At 44.3% G+C, this 22,221-nt stretch overlaps 1 protein-coding gene across 2 annotated transcripts in view; it reads right to left on the bottom strand.

Annotated features, from left to right (window-relative positions):
* The window catches only part of DNAH8 (dynein axonemal heavy chain 8), a 390,116-nt gene that overhangs the window by 343,131 nt on the left and 24,764 nt on the right, over positions 1-22,221 (bottom strand). For both annotated transcript variants that reach the window (XM_053305243.1, XM_053305251.1), the window contains 7 exons: positions 19,958-20,071; positions 12,121-12,228; positions 10,754-10,855; positions 9,837-9,983; positions 5,330-5,527; positions 4,069-4,145; positions 225-324 (listed from right to left, as the gene is read on the bottom strand). In XM_053305243.1, the coding sequence (XP_053161218.1) occupies positions 225-324; positions 4,069-4,145; positions 5,330-5,527; positions 9,837-9,983; positions 10,754-10,855; positions 12,121-12,228; positions 19,958-20,071 (846 nt within the window). The remainder of the gene's footprint in view (positions 1-224; positions 325-4,068; positions 4,146-5,329; positions 5,528-9,836; positions 9,984-10,753; positions 10,856-12,120; positions 12,229-19,957; positions 20,072-22,221) is intronic.

The raw sequence follows: 22,221 nt of genomic DNA, 5'->3' as shown, positions 1-22,221 counted from the left end.
GTAAAAAAAATACCTGTTTTATTGTAAACTGCCCAGAGACATGAGTTTTTGGTGGCATATAAAATACATCCATCCATCCATACAAAGCAAACAAGGGTGCACTTAAGCCCTAGCTATCAAAATGAATCCCTGCTAATTTATCAGCTAACATATAAATGATTAATCTAATACGTAAACCTACTGAAGCCTTCAGTCTCATATTTAACCATAAATATATCAAGTACCTTTTTTGTTGCTTCAAGCTCCGCAGCATAATGCTGAAGAATACGTCCAATAGTATGTGCTATTTCCTGTTGAAGACATGGCATATTCAGCTTCTGAAACCTAAAGAAATCACATTCAAATATATAAGAAAGTAGAATGTGCTCCTGTAAGCTTGGAGGTTTAACACCCCAAACTGAAACAATGCTTCTTATTTAGAAATACGTGAGAACGATGAATAATTGCTTAAATGAATTAATTTTTGGCTCCACAGACATGCATTGGCTCCATAGGAAATAAAGAGTGCCTTTTCACCTACTGACCTTAATTGTTTATTGCTCTGAACTCTTGAGTTCCAGTCAAAGCAATTAAGCTATTAAGGTGAAAAGAAACATGGTGTTCTTACTGAATGGAAAGGCTCAGGCAATGGTTTCCTATTCAGCCAATGCATGTCTATGGAGCCAAAAATTAATTCTTTAAAAAATCCTGATTAATCAACAATAAATCCTGTCAACTTGGGGGTACCAACTTGGAGGCTGGCCTTGTCGTGCTCCCAGAAGCACTTTGGTGTGCTCTGGCACCCACCCCCCCAAAAGGTGGGGAATGGGGCATCCTCAAATACCCATTATTCCCTATGGGAGGAATACAAAAATTAAAAAATACTTCAACAATTCACCAATAATCAGAGAAGTGTCTGATTCCCTTGGGGTTTGGTGGGTGGTAGGCACCCCTGGGTGCCTATCACCCACCCTGGTTTTTTGCCCCTAGATACTCCACATAGGGATTAATGGGCAATAATTTTAAAAGCTTTCAAAAAATCATTAAAAATCATAGGAGTGTCTGATTGCTTTGGAGTTTGGGTAGTAGCTGGCACCCAGTTGGCACACAATTAAATTTTTGTCTTCTGGTCCAGTGCCATTTCTTCCTCTGCTGCTGCTCCTTCCCTGAAGTCCATATAGTCCTCTGGCTGGTACGTGCCCTGCGGTGTAGCTGCTGGCGAGTGAATGGGGTCTGCACAGGAGTCAATGACATTATGCTGCGTCGCACCAATGCTGTCAATGTCGAGGGGAGGAGCTCCCTTGATACTTCCTTCAATGTCAACATCGATGTTGATGGGGACTTTGCCAAAACCACTGTCAGCACCGTAGTGGTCGATGTCGACGGTGACAACTGTACCCAGGGTGATGGTGTAACTTGAGTTGTGGAATCCCACTCCTCAGCCTCGGTTTGTAAACCTGTCGGCAACAGAGTTCTGCTTCTGATGTGAGTCTTTTTTGTCCTCTACCTAGGAGGTGAGCACTCGCTTTCCTCATCCATGGATGAGAAGTGTTTGTGCTTCTTGTGCTGATGCTCTTCTTTTCAACCACCTCTGGCCGTTTAAACTCCTGATCCTTGGTGGCTTTTGACTGCTGCTTTGCAGAGTCCACCGAAAGAGTTGTCATTTCTGTACATGTTGCTGTGCTTGTCACTGACCTCAATGTCGAAGGTCTCGGTGTCGGCAGGTGAAGTGCGTCATCATATAGTGGTGCTCTCAATCTCAGTGCTCAATTCTTTAGTGTCTGTTTAGAGAAGGAGCAGTATATCTTGCAAGTGGCTAGGTTATGCTGTTCCCCCAAGCATAGTAAGCAGGCATCATGGCTATCCGTCATTAGAAGCTTAGCACAGCACTCTGTGCAGCGTTTGGACATTGTTTTAGTTGGTGGTTTGGATGCCATTGTCGTGCTCTCTCTCTCTCTCTCTCTTTAACAGAAGGAAAGGTCATTCACCGGTAGTTTCAAGCCGCATATCTCCTGGACAAGTCCAGGGGAAACTTAAATTTTTTGTCTTTTGTTTGAAGGGTTAACTAAGCTGTATTCGTATTCTGTCCAAGGTCAAAGTTCAAGTGCATTTTCCAAATACTTTCTGAAGTATTTTACTGAGAGATCAATAAGTTTATAGTTTACCGAGGAGCTAACAGTACAAGGTATAGACACAACGGCAGTCTAATAGAAACTGAGACAGACACGCCCCAACTGCCAAAGATAACGGAAGCACAGACCACGTGCAGGGCACTCAGAGGAGGCATGAGGAGCTGTCCGCGAGGTCCCTGCGCAGGCACAGAACCCATTCCTTATGAATGCAACGGATCACATTTCAGATGAAACAGTTCCTTTCTATTGACCATAGGTGGCAAGGCAGTCGGAGGGCAGGGTACAACCATTTACAGAGCAATCCTGCTCACTGTGGCTGTTTAACTGGCATTACTGGACCAAATGCCAAAAATAAGAAAGGAAGATATGTCCCTCCAAACCTGAAATCTACATGTACCAGGGGGAAATTGCCAAACTAGCCTCCCTGGCATTTATCCTCCATTGTTTGGAGACTAGCATCTTGCCCTTAAACTTTACACATTTACACAGGGGCGGAGTTTTGTTCAAGGTGGTCCCAAGAACATGGGCCCTTCCACCCCTTGGATCACCCCTCCCTCCCCTCCCTCCTCCAGCTGGCCGGTAGGGATGTGCAAACTGGTTTGATGTTGAACCCGTAGTTTGGTTCAACCCTGGAAGAAACACACATACCCACCAGCCGTTTGAGGGGACTTGTGAGCCTTTTTATGTCAATTTTTTTAGTATTTAGCCCCTCTGGGGGGCTTCTCCGAGGCTGTGGGGGGGCACAGAGGTTCCCTCTCCCTCCACTGGCTTCTGTTTTGGGGGAAAACACCCACTTCTGAACTGGCCATGCAGGGGCCCATTGTGCATGTGTGGTGGCCTCCAAAATGGCCACCATGATAGGGGAAAGGCCCGGAATGGGCCAAAGAATGCCCAAAGTGGGTGGTTTTTGTCAAAACAGAGGCTGGCGGGGGGACCTCCGTGGACCTCCCCCCCCACAGCCTCAGAGAAGACCCTCCAGTGGGGATAATTGCTCATGAACACACACCCCAAACCAAGCTAAGGGGGTTCAATGGGGGGCAAAACCAACTGGCCCAGTCTAGGTCTAGTTCGGACTCGAACCTATCCAGGCCATCCAGTTTTGTGCACACCCCTACTGGCCAGTCACTTGCTCTAGCTGTTCCTTCTACTTGCATGCCTTGCTCTGGATGTTTCTGCCACTTCCGCACTTCACGGACCTGCCTCCTGCTTCCCTACCTCCTGCACCAGCGTCCTTATGTGCTTGCTTCCTGCTTCCTCTTCCTCTGCCTGGCCACTGCTGTTCCTTGACAAAGCAAGAAGAACTGGCAAGCAGCAGACAGAAGGCAGGCAGGAGGCTCGTGTGAAAGTGGGTGAACCAGAGTAGAGGTTGTATGTGCGCATTAGCACGCATGTGCTTCTGCAGTGGGAGCTGCACACCAACATGAGGAGGGCCACATGCCGGGGGGAGAACATAGATGCCCATGGCACTAGGTATGCCAATTGATTTACACAGCAAATCCAAGTGTAACACAAGTTTATCCTCAGTGTGAAATAGCCTACCAAATTCCCTAGGACGGATGTTCATTAATTGGAAACCCTTTCCTCTTCATATTCAATCATGTTGCGGTCATTTTATCATGAAAAAAGTCAATTAATATGTGTTAATTGTCCTGCTGAATTTCCGCTAAACATAACTTGAAAGAGCATGTCCTAATTTACTTCAACTTGTGAGGTATTAATTGTGTTAAAAAGGAAATTAGTAACAGGCTGGCATGTGGCTTCCTTTTCCAAGTCACCTACATTTAGAGAAGAGGATATGTATTGTTTGTAAGGTTTGTAAAAGAGATAGCATCTTTCAGTGATATTTCAAAATGTACATAAACTTCAACACTGCCCAGTCATACCACCCAGGCTGAAATGTGTATTTAAAAAGTTACCACTTCTAGATTAAAATATTTCCCAAGCCTATGTGCTGTACCTTTGAAGCAGTTGGACTGCATGCTGTGAAGACAAGATTCTTGCAAAACAAATACTCATAAATGTCTGTATCTGGACCTGAAGCAAAAAGCAAACATTTCAAAGCAGTAATTAAATCCCCAATAATTAACTGTGGGTTCATTTATCACAGGTTTACTTTAAATATAGCAGAAATATCACACAATTAAAGATTCCATCATTCCCTTTATTCCTAAAGTTGGCGTTTCATGTGCAGATACACAAGACATCTAAACCAGGGAGCGGAGAGGAGAGAACTTAGTCAGTACAGTCAGAAAGGATCACCCTTTAGATATGCAAGAAAAAGTCCTGCTTTTTACAAATCTGCCTCCTTTCCAAACAACAAAAACTGGTGAGGGTCAAAGGCTGTGAATGCCTCATGCTGCCACAGAACCCTTGCAACAGTGAAGAGCACACAGGCACAAGCCCTCAGGACTGGGAACCGATTGAAGAAAAGCAAGTAAGACTGCTGCTTCCTTCTGTTTAGTCTGAAGTCTAAATGGAGGGGAGGAAATTGGGCTTGGAAGCCTGGATGATTTCTGGCAATCCCCCTCTGTCTACAGCCCCCTGTGCCTACCAACATATGTCCCTGAAAGCTAGGCACCCTTAAGGGACATCATTTTGGGAGGCACAGGTTTCTGCAGAAGGAAGTGGGGATTGCCAAAAATTGTGCCCATATGATGGAAACTTCTGGCATATTGATGCAGCATATATTTAGATGTGGCCACTAAAATTTAAAAGGTCAAAACATTATTGAGAATCATCTGTCCATTATGACAAATTGACTCTACAGAGTAACAGCCACACAACTGTGTTAAATTCCATAAATGTAAATGGATGCCATTCAATAATATTGGTGAAATATTACTGTCTAAATTTTCTTCCAATACATTCTGCCCATTCTTACTAATGCTATTGGTTACAACTTCATATATGGAAATACACAGAGCTCATCTCAGAGAGTATTACTTATCATTAAGGATCTTTTATTTTCTGACAAAATGTCTGGTCATGTCCATTTGAGGTAAATATAAGCACTGAATTTTCCCCCTTTGTTTTCAGTTGAAAGTTTGAGAATAGGAATATCAATTTTACATTCACAAAGCAAATTTTATAAGCTAATTCTTATATTTCTAAAACAATTCCATTCTGATGTAGAAATAAATGAACAAAATAGAAACTTTCTTTTTAAGTCTTGATGTCAACCATTTCTACCTTTTTAGAAAAAGTTATATATTACTTACTTCCAAATTTTCAATTTTTGTCATGAAATCTGCAAAATCTACATCAAATTCTGTTTTCCGTGGATCAAGAATATCATATTTTTTTTTCTGAACACTTTGGTAGACATTTTTGAACTTAATTGCCATAATATCAATCCCTTCAATGGTCGACATATTCAGTGCAGAAAAGGTTTGAACTATGGTTATCATCTCAGTAATCTGAAATTTGGGGAAAAAAATGTTTTTATTCTTAGAAGTAATGATGGACTCCATTAATTAAGTTGTATATTTATACTACTAATCACTGAATATGGGGTTGGGTTGATTTGAACCACATAGTCAGCTTGTTCTGATGGGCAACTGCCTTCAGAAATTGCCTGTACCTAGGTCTAGCAAGGCAGCAACCAGAGACAGGCAAGGAAAAAGCTATTGAAACAACAAACACTAGTAGCTGTAAATGGAGAGGGTATAAGGGAGCTTGGAGCCCCATTCCTTCCTGGAGCTCAATGCAAAGCAGGTATCAAAGTAGGTGATTCAAAGCAGGTGTCTGAGCTACTCTCCCTCTCCTCCCAAGTAGGCTCATTGGGAGGAAGGCCCCAAGCATTTAGGCAGGCACTTGCCTCTGGAGTTGGAGTTCAGCCTTGGGCTGATATTGCTTATGTTCCTGGAATCCCAGTGGCCATGGAGGAGGTTCTAGGGACAGGAAAGGAACCTTGCTGGGGAACTCTATGTTCCTAGCACTCCTGGACTACTCTGCAGGAAGGTGACAAGCTCTGGTTGCTCCATTGGTGCTAAGAGGCTTTTGTCGGGACCGAGGATCTTAGCTGGGGTATGCTTAACCTCTGCAAAGATTTTCAGTCTTAGATCTTCAGTCCAGGTGCATTCTGACAGAACTCTTCATTTCTCAGAATACAGCAACAAAAGGTTCTTCACCTTGGTGTTGTATCCTAACACCATTTTCCTAATGATGAATCTGTCAAGATGAATCCATACATGTGTTCAGCACACCAAGAGGTGGGACTCACGATCAGTGAGACCCTCTTTGTCCAGGTTTGCGGGGAGAGCGGGCTAAGCCCTCTCTCCCCGCAGATGAGCAGGGCGGCCCATCTGCCGGCTCCATGATGGAGCTGGTGGGGGCTGGGAGAATCGGGGGCTGCATGGCCCCCAGAAGCTCCAGTATGCCCTGCGCGAGCACGCAGGCCATACTGGAGAGACCCCCGAGCCGGGAGGTTGCTTTTAAGCCTCCTGGTTGGGGGTTTCCTTGTGAATAGCCACGGCTACTCACGATTTTTTAAAAAATGGGTTTGTGGAGCGCTTGCTCCACATATCCGGTTTAAGGGGCGGGTTACTTGAGCGGGTTACCCGCTCAGGAACCACCGGGCTCTCAGCCAAGCCTGGTGGTTCACATGATGGGATGAAATCGGGCTAGTGGAGGCTAGCCCGATTTCGTCCCATCATGTGAATAGCCTCCAAGTCTTAGTTCTTACTCTGGAGAGAACGCCACCACCATCTGGGCTGGGCTATACCGCAATACTGAAGGCTCAAACATTCCTTTGTACAAAAAGGATTCCCTCCACAAACTAGCATGTCTAGGAGCAAATTAGGTTAGAACTCTTCTACCTTGACATTTAATTTTCTTTGTGAATATACTTTTTTGTATGAAGGAACCTTCAGTCATGGATACAGCCCTGCCAACTAACAAAGAGGCACCTTTAAAAGGGGTGAATCTCTCATATTCAGCAGAGGGAGAGCAACAGGTCCTATCCAGTCCCAGCACAACATCCCTCCAACAGTTATTGCCAGTATCTATCATGTTTATTTTTAGATTGTGAGCCCTTTGGGACAGGAACCCATCTTATTTATTATTTATGTTTCTATGTAAATTGCTTTGAGAACTTCTGCAGCAAAGTGGTATATACATTTCATAATACTAGTATAGCGCAGATTAGAGTTTACCACCTAAGTGAGAACTAGATTCAAATTAAAATGGTGAGATTAGAGGAAATTGTTAAGAAAACAGCTTGTTTGGGGGCTACAAGAAGCACCTCGCTCTGTACTTTGATCGGTAGGCTTGCAGACTCCATCTTGGTTGGAACTTTCAATCACTGGTATATGGAAGATTCCTAAGCCAATCACTTGGCACAAACATTTTGGGGCAATCCCCAGGTCAAATGCAAACACAAGGCTGGATGGTGCTCCCCTGCCCATAGCTCCTCTTTGTGTGAATACACAAAAGAGGTTGCTTGGCTGAAGCAGACATGAGATAGAATAACTATTTCCTAAGAAATAGTTAACAACTCAATTATTGGCTCTAGCAGTGCTAATTGCTGCTACACAAACACGGACTAAAAGCAGTCTCACTCCCACCCAACAATCACTAGCTTTAGTATGTTGGCAGGATCAGGTTGTTAGTTTCCATCTGCACATGCCTTGACCCTTGTGCCTGTTCTGCTTCAAGCCTCCAGTTTGAACCTGTACCCAGGTCCAACCTGTGCACCATGCTTGGTTGCATTGGTCCTTTGAGATCAGACCACCTTTACTCTTTTTCTGGCTTTTGCTCGTGAGTGGCATGCTTGCCTCTGCACCCCACATTCTTGCCTCATCTTTTCTTTGCCTTGTCTTTTCCCTCAGCACCCTCTGAGCTTCAAGGGTGACAGACAATCCACAAGAAAGATTCAGGCATACTAACAAACCCATGCTCCAAACCCTCTTGCTCTTTGTTCTCTTTAAAGTCTAAAGCTGCTCTCTAAGACTCGTTATCTGGTCAGCCTTGAGTTGATTTTAATTTTGAATCTAAGCAAAAACGCCTCTTAGTGAGATTTAAATCAGTCGTATTAGTTAATATTGTATTGCTTATGTTTGATTAATCATGCTCCTTGCCTTTCTATATCCTTAATACCTTTGATAAATCTGATTGCATTGTACCCCAAATCTCTGTCATTGATTTTCAGACCAAAGCTTTGCACAATTGGACATTGTAATGAACTGCTCCCTCTAGAGTCGCTGATTCCCCACACAAACCCAAACGTTAGTCAGGGGGGCTTAGTCAGCACCCCAGAGCAGTTACATTAACAAAATGCACCTCAAAGTACTGAGAGAGTGTTTTAACTCCAGATTATAGGAGTGAATAGTACACCAAGTAGTTCCTAACTAGGGACAGAACTGTAATAGGGCAAACAGGTTCAAAGAATCTGTCATGCCATGCATCCAGGAGCTGCCGAGCATCCCGAAGGAATCACCAAGCTCCCCCCTCCCTCTGGCTGGGGCTCCTGCCAGCCACCTTCTTTGGCACTCAGCCTGCTCCGCCCATTCTCCTTCCATTGCTGAGAGACAGGCTAATTTACAAAGGCTGGGCAGAGCCAGGCAAGCAGCCAAAGAAAGTGGCTGGTAGCAGTGGCTGCAAGTGGCCAGCAGCAACAGGGCCCCCAGCCTGGGGGAGGGGGAGCTTGGAAGCCCCTCCCAAAGATGGTGAGTTAGTGGGGGTAAGTATGAGTCACCACAGGTGGGGCACCTGAGTTCACTATGTGAACATGGGGCCACTTTCCCTTTGCAAAGCCCCTTTTCCTAACCACACCACACCACAAAACAGAGAATTCAGGGTTTTTTTGCTCAAGAAGGTTTGAAAAACACTGGCTGACATCCAGCACAGCATTGGGAGGGCAGTGTCCTCATGGAGAAGCTGCTTTGGCGCTCAAAGAGCTCACCCCACTCTTCCGCCCCAGATCACACTTTATGCCCCAAATCTGCCCCAAAGACACAAAAACTTCAACAATTCACCAAAAACCAGCCCTTTGCCCAATTCCCCTGCAATTTGGGTGGTAGCCTCCACCCATTAGGCACTACTACCCCACCCCACTCTTTTGGCCCTGGGACCTGAAATTCAAGTAGACGTCAGATCACACCTTTTTTCATTGAAGTAAATGGAAGGCAAAAAGGTGGGAAATTCAAGTAGACGTCAGAACTCAAAATGGAGGAGGAAGAAGAAGCACTTTATCAGCCACAAAATGGAGGGCCCAAACTACAAATTATTCAGAGCTGAAACAGGGTGGGCAAGAGGGTGATTCGTTTTGGCAACAAATCATCCAAAACGGGCAGTTTCAGGTACAGATTGTTCTGTACCCAAAATGTTTTGCACATCTCTAGTTGCTGAGCAGCAGAGCATGGGGGAAGGTTATGTTTGCTCTCTCATCCCTCTGAAAGTGCTTTTGGCTTTCAGGAATATGTGCCTGAGGATTACATAGCCCTCAGGGACATATTCCTGAAAACCAAAACATACTTTAGGAGGTACTGAAAAGCTGCAAAAGTCGCTCTCCCCACATTCATGCTCTGCTACTCAGCAACACACTAGTAGAGCTTCAAAGCAGCTTCTCTTCATGGGCGCACTCCTGCTCTGCCTTCCTAATGCTGTACTAGATGCTAGCCATTATCTTTTCCAACACTTAGCATAACTTTTTAGTTAACAGGTTGAAACCAAAGGGCAGGCATGGATCCTATATTATTATTGAATATGTTTTTGACACATACTTACTTTTTCTAGTCTTTTACAAAAAGCTTCAAACTTGCCAAAAATATACATCTCAGATACTTCAAATGTTTTCTCCCCTGAAGTCTCCAAAATTTGTTTTCTTGTTTTGTGAAAACTTTTCTGATATTCTTTAAACAGAAAAATACAGTCCTAGAGTGTTAAGGAACATAGCAATTAGTACCAGCTGGCAAGAAAGTAGTTATTATGCAAGCTACTTACAGCTGTAAGCTGTGCCTTGAACCTTCTGCTAGAGAGGATATAAATTCAATAAATCTATTGAATGTTGCAATTAATGTAGAATCCACCCCCGCCAAGCAATTATAGTTCCTTTATCTGTGGTGGTAGCTTCTCCAATTAGACTGTGTCTTGTCAGTTTTATATACAGAATTAATATTTCATCAAGTTTAATGGAAATGTGAAGAAACCAAAATCTTTTTTTACCCACACGAGCAAGCAGTGAGAGTTCTGAGAAGAATGTGTCCTTAGCCTATATGTAACAGGTCCTCTACCTTCTACCTACATTGCCAAACATTTCTTGCTAATTAAGGGGAAATGCTGACAAAGATGCTTGCTGTTATGTAACAATTCAAAATTAATTCCTTTTAATTTCCTAGTATAAAGAGTGAGCCACAAAGTGCTGTGTGGTGCAAATCCCCTGAGACCTAATTAAGCAGCAAGCTTTACTAAGAAGCACCAGAATGTTCAAGTATACGAAGGGGCATGTAAATTATGGCAGGATACATATTTTGCTAATAGATGCAAGGAGGATTCACAATAATAACTTATTTAGCTTGAAAGCCAAAGTCTTCTTTTATAGTTGCAATGCATTCCTGATTATATATATGCTAGTCCTTTCAAGAAAGGCCCAGTAACAGAATACATAATGCCAGCGAAATTATACCACTCTGCTCCACACAAACCTGAATTTTCTTAATTACTGTTGGAGTATCCTGTTCCCATACGCGACTAAAACCTCCATCGGTAATATATGCCTTACATGCTGTTACCATTTGATTTGTAACCTAACGTGCATATGAAAGACAAAGAAAGCAATAAATTAAAAATAGTTAGGACTGCAAGGAAATATGTTCACTCAAACTGTTATACTGAAATCATGTTGACTAACATCTGAGCTGCTTACTGAATCAAACCATTGGTCCATCTAGGTTAGTACACTGACTGGCAGCCGCTCCCCAGACTTTCAGACACAGATCTTTACCTCTGCTAATTAGGAGATGCCAGGGATTCAACCTGGGGCTTAATAAGTGCCTTTCAAGCCAAACTACAGCTTTCTATAAACTTCTAAAGCTTCATGTAGAAACTAATATCACTACTTCAGGTCCAAATGTGATATAATTTATGCATAAGTTCTCTCTTTCTCCACCTTACTGTGCTATAAGTTGCAAAGCTTCACTCAGAGATGCACCTAGGTAATTTTGGAGCCTGGACCTAAAGGCCTTTGGAGGTGCCCCACAAGTTAAGCATCATCCCCCCATCACACACACACACACACACACACACACACCATGACACATGCAGTATTTTTAACGTGTGGGTTCTTGAAGGAACAAACAACAACTGAACTCACAAAAATGTAAGAATATAAAACAGGTATATTGATGCAAATATACATTAGCAGAAACATTTCAACACACATTATTGTCTCTGTGTTGCACACAGTGCAGTATTGTCTTCACAGACTGGCAGCAGCTTCTCCAAGGTTGCAGACAGGAATCTCTCTCAGCCCTATCTTGGAGAAGCCAGGGAGGGAACATGAAAGCTTCTGCTCTTCCCAGAGCAGCACCATCCCCTGAGGGGAATCTCTTACAGTGCTCACACTTCTAGTCTCCCATTCATATGCAACCATGGTGGACCCTGCTTAGCTAAGGGGACAAGTCATGCTTGCTACCAAGACTAGCTCTCCTCATCAGACCACCTCTCCTCCTCATATTCCCATCCCACATATTTATTTCCCCACTCCTCCCTCTGTCTCTAAAGCAGAGGTCACACTCGGCACCTGGCATGGCAACCACACCACCCGGCAACCGGGACAGACTAAAGAGGATTTGGGGGGGCCACAGGGGGCATAGAGGCCCTGGACTTTGGCCGAGAAGTCCAGGGGTAAGAGTGATTCTGGCTTCACTACAATAAGTGCAATCCAATATAGATATATACAGAGCGGAGGGATTTCTTTATTGAAAAATACCAGATTCTGCAGTTTCACATTCTGAAATACTTTCACTCCTGATAGGATATTTAAGCAAATATTTATTAGCAGAATACTTACTTTTATAAACAGTGATGTCATCCTCTCAGAAGTATTGTAATATCTTGAAACACTATGAATCATTCGTATAGCATTAATCAAATTCTGTATCCCATGGGCCATGGAAACCTAAGATGAATATTTTGTAAGATTAGATAAATTCTTGGTAACTTTTACTACCATGTGATGGAGACAAACAACAGTGGATAGATATCTCTTTATTGTGAACAAGCTTAATGCCTTGTTAATACCAGTTGCAGGGGAGCAAAGGCAGGAGAGGGGGCATGTCTTCATCTCCTGTTGTGTGGCTTCCCAAGGCATCTGGTGGGCCACAAGGTGCTACACTGCATAGATTTTGGGCCTGATCCAGAAAGGCTCTTCTTATGTTCGTATGCCTTAAATGAGAAATGCTTGAATTAAGTGGCACAGTGGGGAAATGCTTGACTAACAAGAAGGTTGCCAGTTCGAATCCACTCTGCTACTATATCGGGCAGCAGTGATATAGGAAGATGCTGAAAGCTATCATCTCATACTGCATGGGGGGCAGTGGTAAACCCCTCCTGTGGTCTACTGAAGAAAACCACAGGGCTCTGTGGGTGCCAAGAATTGAAATCAACTTGATGGCACACTTTACTTTACCTCTGAGAATGCACTCATTTCCTTCCTCCTCTCCCCCCGCCCCACTTAGTCAAATAGGTAGAGGGAGTCTCTTTCAGTCACATCCATTATTTTCTGTCACTTGGTTATTGTTGAGAATTCTGCGAGCCTACTGTGCAGGCGCATTATCCAGTATTGTGAATGGACAAGGGATCACAATGAAGACCTTATTATTTCACAATTACAGCCTTCATCCCATGCATGCAATCAGGGTTGCATTATGACATGCTGAGGCCCTAAGTTATGTTATTTTTACTTGGCAAAGATGCAATCAAAAAGTGATAATCTAACAAAGGTTTTTCTTGCAATGTATTGCACTGAGTGTTACATGTATGACTATCTGCCTGAGGGGCAGAAATTGTGGGTGTGCGCTCGGTGCAAAGAGCTCCTGGCTCTCAGGGAACAGGTTCGTTAACTCGAAGCCAAGGTGGCTGACCTGGAGAAGCTCAGGGAGGCAGAGAGGTGTGTGGATGAAGGAAGACATCAGTCTGTAGAAGAGGGAAACACTCTATTAGCAGGGACCCCTTCTTTGGGTGATGTGCCCATATCATCTCACACAGATGATACTCTTCCAGGAGGTGTGGGCTTCCTAGTAGTGGATGATTCAGTCATTAGGGGCATAGAGAAATGGGTCTGTGACCTGTGAGTAGACTGCACAGTGAATTGTCTGCCTGGTGCAAAAGTTGCGGACATTACACAGTGTCTAGATAGGCTGTTAGGCAGTGCTGAGCACGAGCCAGCTGTCATGGTGCACCTCAGCAACAACACTGTTGGGAAATGTAGTCAGTAGGTCCTGGAAGCCGAATTTAGGATGATAAGCAGCATACTGAAGTCCAGGACTCCCAGGGTAGCATTCTCTGAAGTACTACTTGTTCCACATGCAGGATCAGAGAGACAGGCAGAGCTGAGGTGTCTCAATGCATGGATGAGACAGTGGTGCCAGGAGAAGGAGTTTAGCTTTGTTAGGCACTGGGATACATTTTGGGGCAAGCAAAGCCTGTACAAAAGGGATGGGCTCCAACTGAACCGTGATGGAACCAGACTGCTGGTGCTTAAAATCAAGAAGGTTGCAGCACAGGCTACTGACAGGAACTAGGTGGTACCTGGTTCAGCAAGCAAAATCACCTAAGGCATGAGGGTGAAAACATTTCTGATAAACCAGAAGGGGACAGAGTGGAATCAGGAGTAGATCAGAAGAAAATGCATGGCAGCTGGTCAAAAAGGTCAAATGATATCACAAGAGACAGCAGATGCCAACACCAGGTAAGAGAATCGGTGTAAAGGTGTCTATATACTAATGCCAGAAGCCTCCGAACGAAGGTGTGCCTATTTAATGAAAAAAAAACCAGATATATAATTGAAACCTGGTAGAATGGTGAGAATCAGTGGGACACTGTTATTCCTGGATATCAACTCTACAGAAGGGACAAGAGGGGAGGATTGGGGGTGGAGTAGCACTGTATATTAAAGAAGAGATAGCATCCAACAAACTAGAAAACCTAGGAGGACTAGAGTCCTCCACCGAATCATTATGGGTGACAATAGAAGGACTGAAAGTAAATATGTTATTAGGGATGTTCTATCACCCACCGAATCAAAACACTGAGAGTGACCTGGAGCTGGAGAAGCAAATAAGAAAGGCATCAAAGAAAGACAGAGCGGTAATAATGGGGGACTTCAATTTCCACACATAGACTGAGTAAATACACATAGACTGGGTAAAAATGTTCAGGTAGTGAAAAAACCATTGGGGAACAGTGACCATAGTGTGATGCAATTCAGCATATATGTGAGTGGCGCACTGCCAAAGAAGTTGAACACAGATGTACTGGACTTCAGAAGAGGAAACTTCTCAAAAATGAGGGGATTGGTAGAAAGGAAGCTGAAAGGGAAGGTCAGGAGGGTCAAATTACTCCAGAAAGCATGGAACTTATTTAAAAGCACAAAAACAGATGCTCAGCTGGAATGTATAAAAAGAAGTAGGGATGTGCAAAAAATTTCGGGCACAGAACGATCTGTGCCCGAAACGAACAATTTTGGGTGATTCGGGGCTGAACCGAATCACCCCTGATGTCCCCCGATATTTTTCGGGCACGAGCCGAATCACCCAAATTTCGGACCCGAAAAATTTGGGTGATTCGGTTCATGGCTGATTTTTGGCGATTTTTTAAAGTTTTAGTGACTTTGGGGCAGTTAGGGGGCATAGCATGGGATCTGGGCAAAAGGAATGGGGTGGGGTGGTAGTGCATAATGGGTGCAGGCTACCACCCCAATTTCAGGGGGATTGGGCAAAGGGCTGATTTTTGGTAAATTTCTGAAATTTTCATGTCTTTGGGGCAGATTGGGGCATATTGGGGCAGAAAGTGGGGCCTGGGGCAGAATAGTGGGGTGGGGTGGTAGTGCCTCATTGGAGGAGGCTACCACCCCAATTTCAGGGGGTTTGGACAAAGGGGTGATTTTTTGAGAATTTTTGAAGTTTTAGTGACTTTGGGGCAGTTTGGGGGCAGAAAGTGGATCTGCCCCAAAATAGTGGGGTGGGGTGGTAGTGCCTCATGGGTGGAGGCTACCACCACAATTTCAGGGGGATTGGGCAGAGGGCTGATTTTTTGAGAATTTTTGAAGTTTGGGTGTCTTTGGGGCAGATTGGGGGCAGAAAGTGGATCTGCCCCAAAGGAGTGGGGTGGGCTGGTAGATAGTGTCTAATGGGTGGAGGCTACCACCCATGCCCAATTTAAGAGTGATTGGGCAGGGGGTGAATTTTGGTGAATTTATTTTTATGAGGTTTGTCTTCATAAGGTGAAGTGTGCTAAATTGATTACTTCCTCATATTATTCATAGTAAAGGAAAGTGTGAAAAAGTGAAAGTGGGGTCATGAGAGCTGTTTAATTGAAAAAAATCTCATTTGCTATGATAGACTGAGAATTCACACCTTAGAAGTTTTTTCTAAAAATTAACTAAAAATTAACATATTTCTAGGGCAAGATGGCATCCACCCAAGAGTTCTGAAGGAACTCAAATGTGAAATTGCTGATCTCCTAGCAAAAATATGTAACTTGTCCCTATAATCAGGCTCTGTACCAGAGGACTGGAATGTAACTAATGTAACTCCGATATTCAATGTAACTCTGATTTTCGAAAAGGGATCCAGAGGGGATCTGGGAAATTACAGGTCAGTTAGCTTAACTTTGGTGCCAGGTAAATTGATACTTAAAGCATACTTAAGGACAAAATTGTTAAACACATAGAAGTACAGGCTTTGCTGAAGGAGAACCAGCATGGCTTCTGCAAGGACAAGTCTTGCCTCACTAACATTTTGGAATTCTTTGAGAGTGTCTAACATTTTGTAATTCTTTGAGAGTGGATAAAGGTAATCCAGTTGACATAGTATACTTGGACTTCCAAAAAGCTTTGGACAAAGTTCCTCACCAAAGGCTCTTTAGTAAATTTAGCAGTCATAGAATAAGGGGACAGGTTCATATGTGGATCGGTAACTGATTGGACAACAGGAAACAAAGAGTAGGAATCAATGGGCAGTTTTCACAATCAAGGGAAGTAAGTAGTGGAGTCCCCTAGGGGTCTGTACTAGTACCAGTGCTCTTTAACATGTTCATAAATGATCTATAAGTCGGGGTAGACAGTGATGTGGCCAAATTTGCAGATGATACAAACTATTTAGGGAGGTGAAATCCAAAGCAGACTGTGAGGAGCTCCAAAAAGATCTCTCCAAACTGGGTGAGTAGGTGACAAAATGGCAAATGTGGTTCAATGTAAGCAAGTGTAAAGTGATGCATATTGGGGCAAAAAAAAACCCAACTTCATATATACGTTGATGAGATTATCGATGAGAGATCTTGGGATTGTGGTCGACAGCTCGTTGAAAGTGTCGGCTCAGTGCATAGCAGCTGTGAAAAAGGCCAATTCCATGCTAGGGATCATTAGGAAGGGGATTGAAAATAAGAATGCTAGTATTATAATGCCCTTATACAAATCTATGATGTGGCCACATTTGGAGTATTGCATACAGTTCTGGTCACTGTATCTTAAGGATATTGTAGAACTGGAAATGGTGCAGAAGAAGGCAACCAAGATGATCAGGGGCCTGGAGCGCTTTCCTTGTGAGGCAAGGCTAAAGCATCTGGATCTCTTTAGTTTTTAGTTTGGAAAAGAGGCGACTATGGGGAGACATGTTCGAGGTATATGCATGGAGCAGAGAGAGTAGATGTCATGCCCCCACTCAAGGACATTGGAGAGGTGTGGGAGGCAGGCGACTTACTAGAAAGTGGGGAGGTGCCTGAGGAGGAGCAGGCCGGTAATGTTAATGGGGAGGTAATTGAGACAGGCCAAGGCGAGTGTTTGGAGCAGGAGGGGCCAGCAGGGCCGGGTGATCTTTGGATATAAGGGTCAGGATCTGAGCCAAAGTTTGAATGGCCACTATCTCTTCGAGAACGCAGATGGGAAAAACGACAGCCACAGGTGAGGGAATTATGGAGGAATAATCAGCTGGTGAGAAGACAGAAGCTGGATTGAATTTATGGCAGCTGGCAGGGGTGGAGTGTTGATTAAGTGCACATGGCTGCTGACTATAAATCGGGCAGCCTGTGCCTTGAACAAACTGCTGGAAACAACACGTCAAATCTGCTTGGAGCTTTTGTTGGAGAGATTGTGACTTTGGAATTTGGGCTTCTCACTCCTCCTGTATTCTTGGTGAGACTGTTAAACCTGACTATTTAGCAGTAAAACTGAAACTTGAGCTACTGGCTATTGTGTCATATATTTCTGGTCAGTGTCTTCTGTTGAGTGAGCTTGTGACAGTGGACAGAGAAAATCTTTTCTCCCTCTCTCACAACACTAGAACGAGGGGCCATCCTATGAAACTGAAGGTTGGGAAATTTAGGGCTGACAAAAGAAAGTACTTTTTCATACAGTGCATAATTAATATATGGAATTCTCTGCCATGGGGTGTGGTGATGGCCACTAACTTGGATGGCTTTAAATGGGGCTTAGACAAATTCATGGAGGATAGGTCTATCGATGGCTACTAGTCACTTCCAGCCTCAGAGGCAAGATGCCTCTGAATACCAGTTGTAGGGAGCAACAACAGGAGAGGGGGCATGCCCTCTCCTCTTACTTGTGGGCTACCTCTTGCTGGTGGACCACCATGTGAGACAGGGTGTTGGACTAGATAGGCCTTGGGCCTGATTCAGCAGGGCTGTATTATGTTCTTAAGTCTGTTTGCATTTAGAAATACCTTTAAATGATATGCATTATGTAAAACTTAGAATTTAGTCTTTTTTCAAAATTCTGAGGCCCCTAATAATGTGTGGCCCTAAGCTGTAGCTTACTTAGCTTTTCCCTAAATCTGACACCACACAATTGAAAGATTGCATTCAACACCTCAAGGAAATATAGAACAAATGCAAATAATTCTTAGGTCAAATTCAGACATAACACCAAACTATGGGTAAGTATATCCAAGTTCAGTATTTCTTACCATCTGAATGTGGGATTTATTCCCAGCCAAGGTTCCATTAGTGCCTCGAAACTTTGATTTGAACCTTCAGTTTCAATTTGCTTAGGTTGCTTCCACCACAGATCCGCTGGCCCCATCTTGTCATTCGAATTCTGTGCTTGCTGTTTCTTGGGGTTCGTGCTGAAGCTCCTCCCGCAATCATAGAGAGGAAGGCTCAGAGCAGTTCAGAAATGTGTCACCCAGTTTGGCATTATGTCTAAATTAAACCTTAGTGTTATTGGCATTTCCTTCCCTCAAAACATGACATGCTGCTTTCTCAGACATGCAGTCATAAAACTTCATTTCGTACTTAGAGGAAAAGCATTCTGAGTACCCAGAATGTTGGGGGCAATATGCTAAATCACTGTAAACTGCTTAGAGAGCTTCGGCTATAGAGCGGTATATAAATGTAAGTGCTATTGCTATAAAAGCTTATCTGCTTATATGTTTTACACATTCAGAAAAGCACTGGTACACCTGAGTGTGATTACAAAGCAGAATGGACTATCATGTGGCATGGACAACTCTGGGAGTGTCTTCTCCTACTGAAGGAAACATTGAAGCTCTTTACACTGTGTGAAGAGCTTCAGGCAAGTCTGTGGGGAAGGTGGGTTTAGCTTACCTTCCCCACAGATGATTGGTGGTGTGTCCCTGGGCGTGTGGATTGCCTGCCCAAATGAGTGAAGGCTCTTCTGTGGGCCACCCACACCTTGCCACGCCTCACCTGGCCACTCCAGGGGTTGGGTGCAGGGAAGCATCCCCAGAGCCCCAATAATGCACCATGCAAGTGGGAGTCCCCCCTCCCCTCCTACCCCAAGTGTGCCTGCAAGCAACTGCAGCAGACACAACCAGAAAAATGAGATTAGGAGAGCGCTCGCTCTCCTAACCTCCTTTAACAGGGAAGCTACATAGGCAGGTTTGCCGCCTTGAAGCCACTGGGCTTAGGCGCAAGCTTAGGGGTTCACACGGGCAGCAGACACCAGGCTGGGAGCCCTTAGCCCAGTTTCTGCTGCACATGTGAACAGCCTCATTGTGACAAATAAAGCAGAAAAAGCACTAATTTGTGAGCTGTGATAATGAGCAGTAACTGAAGTGGGAGAAGATTCTAGAATGATCAATAAAGTGCTTGAAAATGCACATGTGATTTCAGTCACAGGAAGGGAAAACCATTTTCAGCCACTCCCCTGACCAATGTGCAAGGGGTTGTAATTCCAAAGTAGCTTTGTGGGAGTGGGGAGGGTTTCTTTCTACAGCTACTTGCCAACTAGTGTTCATTGTCCGTTAGCAATATTCAGGATGTACCAGAACCTGTGGGTGAGTGGGTGTGCGCACATTTATTCATTGACAAGGATATCTTGACTGACAATACTGTGTTTATATTATACAATTTTCTCTAATCTTGGAGAGTTTCATTCTTATTTATTTTAGCATCTTTGTATACTGCCCCAAATTCATATCTCTGGGCAGTTTACAGCAACACAAAAAGCAATTCTATGTTTTTAGTTGTTGCTTATATAATTAGTCCTAAAGCCTAGATGTTTGAAGTGAAAGGCAACAGACTGGGACTACATTTAAAATATGCTCAATTTTATTATCTATGATCTATAGCTTTTTGACACATTCCACAGGCATATGTTTTATGTGCTGTGATGTAAAAGGAAACTTTATAAGAATTTTAAAAATTGTACTTACTAAATCATAGTTATAGAGTGGCTGGCAAACTTTTTCAAGTGTGTATAAATATCTCACATTATCTTTTGATTCATTTGCTGTATCTGTTATTCTGGCATCCAGTTCTCGCCACAGCTAGAATAAAAAATTGTGAAACATGCAACTGACAACATTAATCAAATGTGTAGGATTCATGGAGTTGACATTTAATTATATTCAAACCATGTTGACAAAATATATTGTGATAATGTATAGATGTAGCTTTACTTATAAATTCTTTTCTGCAAATTATCTCATGCCTCTAAAAACTATTCTAATTCCGTATATAGAAAGTGGGAAAACCACTTTAATCCAATTGATTTAGACCTTGGACTCTGAAGAGTCCAACTTGTGCCATGGACTTATTGTATCGCCTTGGGCAAGTCAAGAGTCTCAATTTTCCTTCTGTAAAATGAACATAGTAGGCACTTAGCTCATAGGACAGTCAAAAAGGCAAATGCAATAGAGCCTATTAAGAAATATGCACATCAAAAGTGTTATTGATTTATTTTATCACTTTTCAACAAAATGTTGTCAGTGGTATACATTGAAAAAAACACCCAAGAAGGTGGTTTCCTGTCCCTAAAGTGTTCACAGTCCAAAACAAACAAACAATAGGTAGACATCAGCAACAGCCATTGGAGAGATGCTGTACTTGGGCCAAACAGGGACAGTTGCCCCTCGCCCCCGCTAAATATAATAGCGCCACCAAGTTAGAAAGCGCCTTTTTGCCCATTTAGCAATTATATAAATGCATGTCACACAAATCTATCTATATAATTCTCCTGGGTATGCCTTGGAATGTGCGTCCCGGAGCCCAGCTGATTGGCTGGGCGGCGGAGGCGCCTGATTGGCTGAGGCGCACCCAGGAGGATTGGTCGCCGGTTGGCCCAGCCGCAGAGGTGAGGTGCCCGTTGGAGGCTGGGGCGGGAGGGAAACAGGCAGCGGGACTTACCTGTTCACCGCCCGGGAGGAGGAACAGCAGCAGCAGGGCCCTTTTCGGCTGCCTGCCGCCCGGTAAGAAGGGCCTGTGGCAGCGGTGAGGTCTGGCTGAAAATGGCCACCTGCCGCTGTAAAATGCTCAGTGCGGGTGGAGGGGGAGGGAGGAGGGAGGGGGCAGGAGGGAGGGCAAGAGAATGTGGGGGATGAGGGAGGGGCAGGGGGAGGGGGCAGGAGGGAGAGGAGGGAGGCCAAGAGAGTGGGGCAGGAGGTGGAGGGCAGGAGAGAGTGGGGGTGGAGGGCAAAAGAGAGTGCGGCAAGAGGGGGGAAGAAGTGTGTGAGAGAGGGGTAGTTGGGTGGGAGAGGGAGGAAGGGCAAGAGAGAGGGGGCAGGAGGGAGGGGGGAAGAAGAGAGGGGCAGAAGGGAGGGGAAAGGGGGCAAGAGAGTGGGGCAGGAGGAAGGGGGCAAGAGAGTGGGGCAGGAGGAAGGAGGAAAGAGAGTGGGGCAGGCGGGAGGGAGGAGGAGGGAGAGTGGGGCAGGAGGGAGGGAGGAGGAGGGAGAGTGGGGGTAGGAGGGAGGGGGAGAGTTAGTGGGGGGCAGGAGGGAGGGGGAACAGCTGGCCCCAAAGAGTGCACAGATGCTCTGTGAGGGTCGGCTAGTATTTTATAAAGCCTGAATTGTAGCAGCAGCAGAAGTGTAACACCATTCTGTTCTGCTAATAATATCCATTATTTTACCTTTGCACAATATAAACATGCATGTTGAAAAGGCAGGTATAAAGAAGGATTTCTGGACTTCGGTGGAGTCAGTTTCCTGGAATGGCATATTCTTTCCTTCTTGTAGTGTGGAAGTCATCTGTCCCTCACTTCAAATCTTGGTTACAGATGTTGGCTTCCAGGCCACAAACAGGGTACATATGGCAGCACTGGCAGGTTCACACATCATGCCGAAAGTTGGCATAGTCTTCCCAACACTGGGAGCTGGTTTTGTACATGTGCTCCAGGAACCTTTGGTTTGACGTAACATATCAAGCTGCCCATATTGTTTTTTAGTCTTTCAAAGTGACAAGTGATGCAATTAGAATAGAACCAACCAGAGTGTCCTCTCTTTTCATGTAGTCATGGTAGACAGAATGCATGAGGCATCCTCAAAATGTCTCTCTGGAATCTACTACATACTTGAAACATTATTTATTGGGGCATAGATCACTTTTTATAAATCTGTCCTAAACCATACAATACTGCACAGTTGCTGCTTCTGTGAGACCTGGATCTGATGCCACAGCAGCAACAGGTTGGATCCAAAGG

The sequence above is a fragment of the Hemicordylus capensis genome, chromosome 1 (genome assembly GCF_027244095.1).
Source record: "Hemicordylus capensis ecotype Gifberg chromosome 1, rHemCap1.1.pri, whole genome shotgun sequence".
Classification (NCBI taxonomy): Eukaryota; Metazoa; Chordata; class Lepidosauria; order Squamata; family Cordylidae; genus Hemicordylus; species Hemicordylus capensis.
The sequence above is the reverse complement of the archived record's forward strand: the minus strand, read 5'-3'. Positions and strand labels throughout refer to the sequence as shown.